General features: G+C 58.8%; 1 protein-coding gene across 1 annotated transcript in view; it reads left to right on the top strand.

Moving 5' to 3' along the window:
• The first annotated feature begins 7 nt into the window (after positions 1-7).
• The window catches only part of LOC142908342 (uncharacterized), a 66,658-nt gene continuing 56,275 nt past the window's right edge, over positions 8-10,390 (top strand). The window contains exons 1-2 of the mRNA XM_076058902.1: positions 8-508; positions 2,293-2,496. Of these exons, the coding sequence (XP_075915017.1) occupies positions 463-508; positions 2,293-2,496 (250 nt within the window). The 5' untranslated portion in view covers positions 8-462. The remainder of the gene's footprint in view (positions 509-2,292; positions 2,497-10,390) is intronic.

Genomic DNA, 10,390 nt, shown 5'->3' with positions numbered 1-10,390 from the left:
AGCAAAGTGCCGACTACACCGAGCATCTCCTTGTTTCCTGTGATGGTAAAAAATAAGAGAGAGATAGAGAGTGGGAGAGTGAGGGAGAGAGTTAGAGAGGGAGATAGAGGGAGATAGAGAGAGAGAGAGGGAGAGAGGAGAGAGGGAGCGGTAGATAGAGAGAGGGAGAGGGAGATAGAGAGAGGGAGATAGAGAGAGAGAGGGAGAGAGAGGGAGAGTGAGGGAGGAGAGAGGGAGCGGTAGATAGAGAGAGGGAGATAGAGAGAGAGGGAGATAGAGAGAGGGAGATAGAGAGTGATAGAGAGAGAGAGAGTAAGAGGGAGGAGAGCGAGAGGAGAGAGGGAGAGGGAGATAGAGAGAGGGAGAGGGAGATAGAGAGAGAGAGGGAGATAGAGAGAGAGAGTGAGAGGGAGGAGAGCGAGAGGAGAGAGGGAGGGAGAGAGTCGCTGTCATATTCAGTCCATGAGCGGGAGAGGCGGACAGAAGGAACGCACAGAGGCGAATGAAGGTAACACACAGACACACAGACACAGACACACACAGACACACACACACAGACACAGACACACACACAGACACACACACACAGACACACACACAGACACACACACACAGACACAGACACACACACAGACACACACACACAGACACACACGCAGACACACACACAGACACACACACAGACACACACAGACACACACACACACAGACACACACACAGACACACACACACAGACACACACACACAGACACACACACACAGACACACACACACAGACACACACAGACACACACACAGACACACACACACACAGACACACGCACAGAAACACACACACACAGAAACACACACACACAGACACACACACACAGACACACACACAGACACAGATACACACAGACACAGATACACACACAGACACACACACAGACACACACACACAGACACACACAGACACACACACAGACACACACACACACAGACACACAGACACACACACAGACAGACACACACACACACACACAGACACACACAGACACACACACAGACACACACAGACACAGACACACACACACACAGACACACACACAGACACAGAGACACACACACAGACACACACACAGACACACACACAGGCACAGACACACACACACACAGACACACACACGCAGACACACACACACAGACACACACACAGACACACACAGACACACACACAGACACACACACAGGCACAGACACACACACGCAGACACACACACACAGACACACACACACAGACACACACACAGACACACACACAGAAACACACAGACACACACAGACTCACCACACAGAGACCCACAGACTCACCACACAGAGACCCACAGACTCACCACACAGAGACCCACAGACTCACCACACAGAGACCCACAGACTCACCACACAGAGACCCACAGACTCACTACACAGAGACCCACAGACTCACCACACAGAGACCCACAGACTCACTACACAGAGACTCACAGACTCACCACACAGAGACCCACAGACTCACCACACAGAGACCCACAGACTCACCACACAGAGACCCACAGACTCAGCACACGGAGACCCACAGACTCACCACACAGAGACCCACAGACTCACCACACAGAGACCCACAGACTCACCACACAGAGACCCACAGACTCACCACACAGAGACCCACAGACTCACCACACAGAGACCCACAGAATCACCACACAGAGACCCCCAGACTCACCACACAGAGACCCACAGACTCACCACACACAGAGACCCACAGACTCACCACACAGAGACCCACAGACTCACCACACAGAGACCCACAGACTCACCACACAGAGACCCACAGACTCACCACACAGAGACCCACAGACTCACCACACAGAGACCCACAGACTCACCACACAGAGACCCACAGACTCACCACACAGAGACCCACAGACTCACCACACAGAGACCCACAGACTCACCACACAGAGACCCACAGACTCACCACACAGAGACCCACAGACTCACCACACAGAGACCCACAGACTCACCACACAGAGACCCACAGACTCACCACACAGAGACCCACTGACTCACCACACAATCACCAGGGGGTGGCTGGCCAACAGCACCACTCCCGACCGCCTTTGTCTCCCCTCACCCCCCCCCCCCCAATTGGCGATGTTTACCACCACCACCACCACCACCACTCCAACACCGCTACACCAGCTACTCATTTGAGGCTGAGCCACTGATGTTAGCCGTGCGGTGACCACGCTGAACCTCCCCCCTCCCAGAGATGCCGGTCGGGGTGAGCTCTGGGGGAGCCCCGCGGGAAGACAAAGGCGTCCGGGAGTGGGGCACCGCGGCCGGCTGCGAGGAGGCGCTGCTCACGATGAGGGAACTCTGCCGCAGGGGTCTGGTCGTGGCCGAACGCTGCCACGGATTCACGGGAGGAGGAGCGCAGAGAGGGGGTGCCGCTCAGGGGGGTGGAGGGGCAGGTGAGTGTGGGTGGGGTGGGGTGGGTGGGGGTGGGGTGGGGTGGGGTGAGTGGGGTGGGTGGGGTGGGGTGGGGTGAGTGGGGTGGGGTGGGGTGGGTGGGTGGGGTGAGTGGGGGTGGGGTGGGGTGGGTGGGGGTGGGGTGGGTGGGGTGGGGTGGGGTGAGTGGGGTGGGTGGGGTGAGTGGGGTGGGGTGGGTGGGGTGGGGTGGGTGGGGTGGGTGGGGTGGGGTGGGTGGGGTGAGTGGGGTGGGTGGGGTGGGTGGGGTGGGTGGGGTGGGGTGAGTGGGTAGGGTGGGTGGGTGGGGTGAGTGGGTGGGGTGAGTGAGTGGGGTGGGTGGGGTGGGTGGGGTGGGGTGAGTGGGTAGGGTGGGGTGGGGTGGGTGGGGTGGGGTGGGTGGGGTGAGTGGGGTGGGGTGGGTGGGGTGAGTGGGGTGGGTGGGGTGGGGTGGGTGGGGTGGGGTGAGTGGGGGTGGGGTGGGGTGGGTGGGGTGAGTGGGGTGGGGTGGGGTGAGTGGGGTGGGGTGAGTGGGGGTGGGGTGGGGTGGGGTGGGGTGAGTGGGTGGGGTGGGGTGGGTGGGGTGGGGTGAGTGGGGTGGGTGGGGTGAGTGGGGGTGGGGTGGGGTGGGTGGGGTGGGGGTGGGGTGGGGTGGGGTGGGTGGGTGGGGTGGGGTGGGTGGGGTGGGGTGAGTGGGGTGGGTGGGGTGAGTGGGGGTGGGGTGGGGTGGGTGGGGTGGGGGTGGGGTGGGGTGGGTGGGGTGAGTGGGGTGGGTGGGGTGGGGTTAGTGGGGTGGGTGGGGTGGGGTGAGTGGGGTGAGTGGGGTGGGTGGGGTTAGTGGGGTGGGTGGGGTGGGGTGGGTGGGGTGGGGTGGGTGGGGTGGGGTGGGTGAGTGGGGTGGGTGGGTGATTGGGGGTGGGGTGGGGTGGGTGGGGTGGGTGGGTGGGGTGAGTGGGGTGGGGTGGGTGGGGTGGGGTGAGTGGGGTGGGGTGAGTGGGGTGGGGTGGGGTGGGGTGAGTGGGGTGGGGTTAGTGGGGTGGGGTGGGGTGGGTGGGGTGGGTGGGGTGGGGGTGGGGTGGGGTGGGTGGGGTGGGGGTGGGGTGGGGTGGGTGGGGTGAGTGGGGTGGGTGGGGTGGGTGGGGTGGGGTGAGTGGGTAGGGTGGGGTGGGGTGGGTGGGGTGGGTGGGGTGGGTGAGTGGGGTGGGTGGGGTGAGTGGGTGGGGTGGGTGGGGTGGGTGTGGGGTGAGTGGGGTGGGTGGGGTGAGTGGGGTGGGTGGGGTGGGGGGTGGGGTGAGTGGGGTGGGGTGGGTGGGGTGGGGTGAGTGGGGTGGGTGGGGTGGGGTGGGTGGTGTGAGTGGGGTGGGGTGAGTGGGGGTGGGGTGGGGGGGTGGGGTGGGGTGGGGTGGGGTGGGTGGGGTGGGGTGAGTGGGGTGGGGTGGGGTGAGTGGGGTGGGGTGGGGTGAGTGGGGTGGGGTGAGTGGGGTGGGTGGGGTGGGGGTGGGGTGGGGTGAGTGTGGGTGTGGGGGGGGAGTGAGCGAGTGGGGCTGGGTGAGTGAGCGAGGGGTGGTGCGTAGGTGAGTGGTTGAGTGAGTGAATGGGTGGGTGAGTTGGTAGAGGTAAGTGGTTTGTGGGTGGGTGAGTGGGTGGGTGAGTGGGTGGGTGGGTGGGTGCGTGAGTGGTTGGGTACGTGAGTGAGTGGTTGGTTTGGTGAGTGAGCGGGTGAGTGGGTGGGTAGGTGAGTGAGTGAGTGTGTTGGTAAGTGGGTTTGTGGGTGAGTGGGTGAGTGGAGTGAGTGGATGAGATCGCCTTCCCATCAACGGGAAGGGGAAGGGTGGTTGTGATCGTGGTTGCTTATTCTCCCAACGAAGACGAACATCCGTGGAGGGATGCAGGCAAAGCCGATGAGTCAGATGCCCTCTGTGACCTCCTGTCACAGGTGCTGGCTAAAGTGGCCCCTCGGGATAGAGTCATCATGTTGGGTGACTTCAATGCCCGAGTTGGTCATGACGCTGAGATCTGGTCTCGAGTGATTGGAAGGAATGAGTCAGATCAGCTCAATAACAACGGCAGGAGGCTGCTAGATTTTTGTGCAGCCCATGGGCTTGTAATTACCAACACGCTGTTCCGGCATCGGCGCATCCACAAAACAGCGCGGATGCAAGCCAAGCAAGAACATCTGCTGGACTACATAGTGACGGACCAGCGGATGCGAGCCCATGTCCTTGACACCAGGACCTACCGTGGAGCTGATCTGCCCACTGACCATCGATTAGTCATCCATAAGATGCGCCTGACATTCTTCCACTCCGGTGGTGGGTGTGCACCCAGGACCCCATTCAAACCTATAGTGGCCTGGTCTCAGTTAGCTGATTAAAGTTGCAAGCGAGAATTTCATCATTGCTTGTGGCCGGGGAAATGGGCGAGGTTTAGGACTGTGACTCATGCAGCTGCAATGGCTGCTTTCGGTACGCGGTCCAGACCTCCCCAGACACCCTGGATGACAGAGGAGTTGTTCAAGCTGACTGAGAAAAAGCGACAGGCCCACTGTCATCGGCTACAGAATCCCACGTCAGAGAATGAGGAGGCTTACCACAGCCATCGCTTGGAGGTTCGGAGAGCCGTGAGGCGCTGCAAGGATGGGTGGTGGTCGCGGGTTGCTGAGGAGGTGGAGTCTGCCTCACAAATCGCTCTTTAACTCCATAAAAAGTAACATGCAGTGCCACACCTGTTACCATTATTAGGGGAAAGAACGGTGATCCAATCTCCGACCCCCAGGAACAGGTTTGCAGATTTGCTGAGCATTTCTGTGAGGTTCTGGGGGAGGGGAAATCCCTCAACCAGGAAAACATCGTGGCACAAAGTGGGGATGACCATGCTGAGGCTGCGGTGCCTCAAATATTGGAGGAGGAAGTCACCCCCTGTGAGTGGCTGGCTGAGGTGCCACCTGTTAAGGAAGTTCTGAAGACGATCCGGAGTCTGAGACCAGGAAAGGCAGCGGGCAGAGATGATCTCCCAAGCGAAATGCTGAGGGAGGGTGGCGTTTGTGCACAGACTGCTCTACATGACATCATAACAACAGTCTGGACCACTGGACGGGTTCCGCCGGATTTGAAGGATGCCCTGATGGTCCCCCTCTTTAAGAAGGGGGACCGCACACATTGTAACAACTACAGGGGCATCTCATTCCTCAGTGTGCAGGGAAAGGTCCTGGCAAGGATTATTCAACATCGCCTTGCCAGGCACGCTGAGGAGAGGCTTGCGGAGCCCCAATGCGGTTTCAGGAAAAGGCAGTCCTGCACAGATGCCATATTTACTGTGTAGAGAATTCCAACAAGACCTACATCTCTGCTTTATTGACCTGGTCAAGGCCTATGACATCATCAGTAGTAGGCCTGGATCTGGGTTGTTCTTCGTGATTTTGTTGTCCCTGACTCTTTGCTCACAACCATTAAGGACCTTCATGAGCAGGCCTGGGTAAAACTACGTGGCTGGGAGTCAGAGCCATTCCCTGTACACCTTGGGGTGCGACAGGGATGTCCTCTGGCTCCCACATTATTTAACATCTATTTTGACCACGTAGTTCGTGAAGCCTTCGATGGCTGTACCGGGGGAATCTCCATCTGGCACAGATATAATGGGAGGCTGATCGATGCCCGGGTGCGGTCAAGGGATGGCTCCCTATTGCTCAACCACGTTATGTATACCGATGATTTGGTAATTGCCGCTCACTTAGAGGAGGAGTTGGAGACGCTGCTGCTGAGACTGGAGCGTGCCACTAAGAGATGGGGCCTTACCATCAGCCCCACCAAAACTAAGCACCTGCCTGGGTATTTTGTACCATCGGACACTCCACCCTCACAACTCCCAATCGGTGATGGGGCAGTTGTGGAGAGAGTGGAGAGTTTCCCATACCTGGGCAGTGTGCTCATGACCGGCTCCGGTTTGACAGCAGAGGTCTCACTCAGAATCAGTTGAGCGGCAATATCTTTTCATCGGTTGCGTAACGCTGTGTGGAAGCTACCTGGTCTGTTGCTCCGCACTAAGCTCCAGGTCTTCTCGGCCACGGTCATTCCCTCCCTTCACAAGTTAGAAACATTTAGGCTGGCCTGCCTACGATCCATCCTGGGTTTAACCAGACTGGATTGTGTGAGGAGCTCACAAATCCTTGAAAGATCTGGGCAGGGTCCCATCGGTGAGCTCCTCCGGCAGGCAAGGCTGCGATGGCTGGGTCATGTAGCCCGCATGCCCAGCCACCGCATGCCGAAACAGCTTTTGTTCGGCCGGATTGAGGGGGCTAAGCGGGTGCGGCACGGGCTAGAGAAGAGATGGAGTGATGTGGTACAGGAGGACGTGGAGCTGAGTGGACTTGCCGATGACTGGTACCAGCGGTGTCAAGATCGGCCTCTGTGGAGGAGGCTCGTGAAGGATGCTACTCGGCAGTTGGAGGCAGTCGCCCTCCAACAACAACGGAGGGTGGAGGAGCGACGCTCACAACAACGAGCGGAGCGCCGGGTGGCTAAAGCACAGCAGGTTGGCACAGTAGGGGGCACAGGTGGTGCATCAGCCAGTGATCTCAGTCAGTCGACCCGTGGCACCTGGGTCTGCCCCGTGACCTCCTGCCAGCGGGCGTTCGACACTTCACGTGGCCTCAACGTGCACCTAGCCTGGCACCAGCGTCGTGGTGACGTCTCGAATAGCGGTTGTTGTTGTTGTTGAGTGAGGAGATGGGCGACTTTTGCCTGTGGTCTGTGTGTGTCTGTGCGTGGAGCGGTGGTGCAGTGGTTAGCGCCACAAACAGCGCTACGAACCCGGCGACCCCAGTTCGATTCACTCTCACAGCGTGGTGCTACTAGCAGCACTTGCCCCTTTACCCCTGCTAGAGGCTACACGGGGTACCTTTGTAGTTGTGCAAATTAGTTGATTCATTCTTTCCCTCTCTCGCTCTCTCCCTCCTCACTTATTAATTCACTCAGCCACCCACTCAGCCCCTTTGCTTATCAACCCCCCCCACCCTCTCTCTCGGCTCTCTCTCTCCTCCATCCCCCTCTCCCCCCTCTCCCCCCTCTCCTCCATCTCCCCCCTCTCCCCCCTCTCCCCCCTCTCCTCCATCTCCCCCCTCTCCCCCCTCTCCCCCCTCTCCCCTCTCTCCTACATCTCCCCCTCTCTCTCCTCCATTCCCCCCTCTCTCCTCTCCCCTCCATCTCCCCCCTCTCTCCTCCATCTCCCCCCTCTCTCCTCCATCTCCCCCTCCCCACTCTCCCCTCCATCTCCCCCCTCTCCCCTCCATCTCCCCCTCTCTCTACTCTCCCCCCTCCCCATCGCTTTGTTTCCCCACCGCTTGCTCACCCCAAGCTATGGATGCCCTGAGAGTGGCATTGTCCTGGTGCTGTCCGCCTTGTGTTGGTGTTCTCTGGTGTGACACTGGTGGTGTGGCTGGGTGTTGTCTGGTGTGACTGGTGGTGTGGCTGGGTGTTGTCTGGTGTGACTGGTGGTGTGGCTGGGTGGGTGTTGTCTGGTGTGACACTGCTGGTGTGGCTGGGAGTTGTCTGGTGTGACTGGTGGTGTGGCTGGGTGTTGTCTGGTGTGGCACTGGTGGTGTGGCTGGGTGTTGTCTGGTGTGGCACTGGTGGTGTGGCTGGGTGTTGTCTGGTGTGACTGGTGGTGTGGCTGGGTGTTGTCTGGTGTGACTGGTGGTGTGGCTGGGTGTTGTCTGGTGTGACTGGTGGTGTGGCTGGTGTGACACTGGTGGTGTGGCAGGGTGTTGTCTGGTGTGACTGGTGGTGTGGCTGGGTGTTGTCTGGTGTGACTGGTGGTGTGGCTGGGTGTTGTCTGGTGTGACTGGTGGTGTGGCTGGGTGTTGTCTGGTGTGACTGGTGGTGTGGCTGGGTGTTGTCTGGTGTGACTGGTGGTGTGGCTGATGTGACACTGGTGGTGTGGCTGGGTGTTGTCTGGTGTGACTGGTGGTGTGGCTGGGTGTTGTCTGGTGTGACTGGTGGTGTGGCTGGGTGTTGTCTGGTGTGACTGGTGGTGTGGCTGGGTGTTGTCTGGTGTGACTGGTGGTGTGGCTGGGTGTTGTCTGGTGTGACTGGTGGTGTGGTTGGGTGTAGGTCTGGTGTGACTGGTGGTGTGGCTGGGTGTTGTCTGGTGTGACTGGTGGTGTGGCTGAGTGTTGTCTGGTGTGACACTGGTGGTGTGGCTGGGTGTTGTCTGGTGTGACACTGCTGGTGTGGCTGGGTGTTGTCTGGTGTGACTGGTGGTGTGGCTGAGTGTTGTCTGGTGTGACTGGTGGTGTGGCTGGGTGTTGTCTGGTGTGACACTGGTGGTGTGGCTGGGTGTTGTCTGGTGTGACACTGCTGGTGTGGCTGGGTGTTGTCTGGTGTGACTGGTGGTGTGGCTGGGTGTTGTCTGGTGTGACACTGCTGGTGTGGCTGAGTGTTGTCTGGTGTGACTGCTGGTGTGGCTGGCTGGGTGTTGTCTGGTGTGACTGGTGGTGTGGCTGGGTGTTGTCTGGTGTGACTGCTGGTGTGGCTGCCTGGGTGTTGTCTGGTGTGACACTGGTGGTGTGGCTGGCTGTTGTCTGGTGTGACACTGGTGGTGTGGCTGGGTGTTGTCTGGTGTGACTGGTGGTGGGGCTGGGTGTTGTCTGGTGACACTGCTGGTGTGGCTGGGTGTTGTCTGGTGTGACTGGTGGTGTGGCTGACTGGGTGTTGTCTGGTGTGACTGATGGTGTGGCTGGCTGTTGTCTGGTGTGACTGGTGGTGTGGCTGGATGTTGTCTGGTGTGACTGGTGATGTGGCTGGGTGTTGTCTGGTGTGACTGGTGGTGGGGCTGGGTGTTGTCTGTTGTGACACTGGTGGTGTGGCTGGGTGTTGTCTGGTGTGACTGGTGGTGTGGCTGGGTGTTGTCTGGTGTGACTGGTGGTGGGGCTGGGTGTTGTCTGGTGTGACTGGTGGTGTGGCTGACTGGGTGTTGTCTGGTGTGACACTGGTGGTGTGGCTGGCTGTTGTCTGGTGTGACACTGCTGGTGTGGCTGGCTGGGTGTTGTCTGGTGTGACTGGTGGTGTGGCTGGCTGGGTGTTGTCTGGTGTGACACTGCTGGTGTGGCTGGCTGTTGTCTGGTGTGACTGCTGGTGGTGTGGCCGGTGGTGCTCTCCGGTGTTGACCAATCCAGTTCCATAGAAACGAAATCCGCATCACTGCAGTTGCGTGATTATTAACGGCAATGCCTCCGCGATGAAGCACGCGTTGCCATTGATTGGAAGCGTCCGCGACGGCAGCGATCCACACGCGAACGTCGCGCGAGGTCGCAGCACGTTCATTAAACGACGACGTTTCGGGCGCAACACCGTCAAGCCTCCTCACCTGAAGACGTGACGCCCGTTGCCTTCCGCCCGGAACGTCGCCATGCGTTGTCTTTCGTACCCACGCGACTTTTCCCCCACCCCCCATATATTCCCAGCGGTCCACGGACACGCGCGTTGACACGAGGCCCTGCAGAATCGCCATGTATATGACCGGACCGGAGACGTGCAATCGTGAGCAGGTTCACGGAGCGTAGCGTGCGTCTTCAACGCAGATTCCTTAGCAAAAAGGTTTTCTTGTTTGGGTCTTGATTATGGGTTTTTTTTTTTAAGCTTTGGTTGCCGCGGGAATCCCAACGACCCGCCGGTTCTCATCCTTGAGCCAGCGGCTCTATCGCTGGCTCGGCAGTTGTACTGCCGGATAAATTGTTGTTGTTGTTGTTGATGTTGATGATGTTGTTGATGATGTTGTTGATGTTGTTGTTGTTGATGTTGTTGTTTGTTGATGTTGTTGTTGTTGTTGATGTTGTTGTTGTTGTTGATGTTGTTGTTGTTGATGTTGTTGATGATGTTGTTGTTGTTGATGTTGTTGATGTTG

Source organism: Petromyzon marinus (assembly GCF_048934315.1).
Source record: "Petromyzon marinus isolate PM22_M1 ecotype Great Lakes invasive population chromosome 80 unlocalized genomic scaffold, UKy_Petmar_22M1.pri1.0 chr80_unloc.2, whole genome shotgun sequence".
Lineage (NCBI taxonomy): Eukaryota > Metazoa > Chordata > Hyperoartia > Petromyzontiformes > Petromyzontidae > Petromyzon > Petromyzon marinus.
The sequence above is the reverse complement of the archived record's forward strand: the minus strand, read 5'-3'. Positions and strand labels throughout refer to the sequence as shown.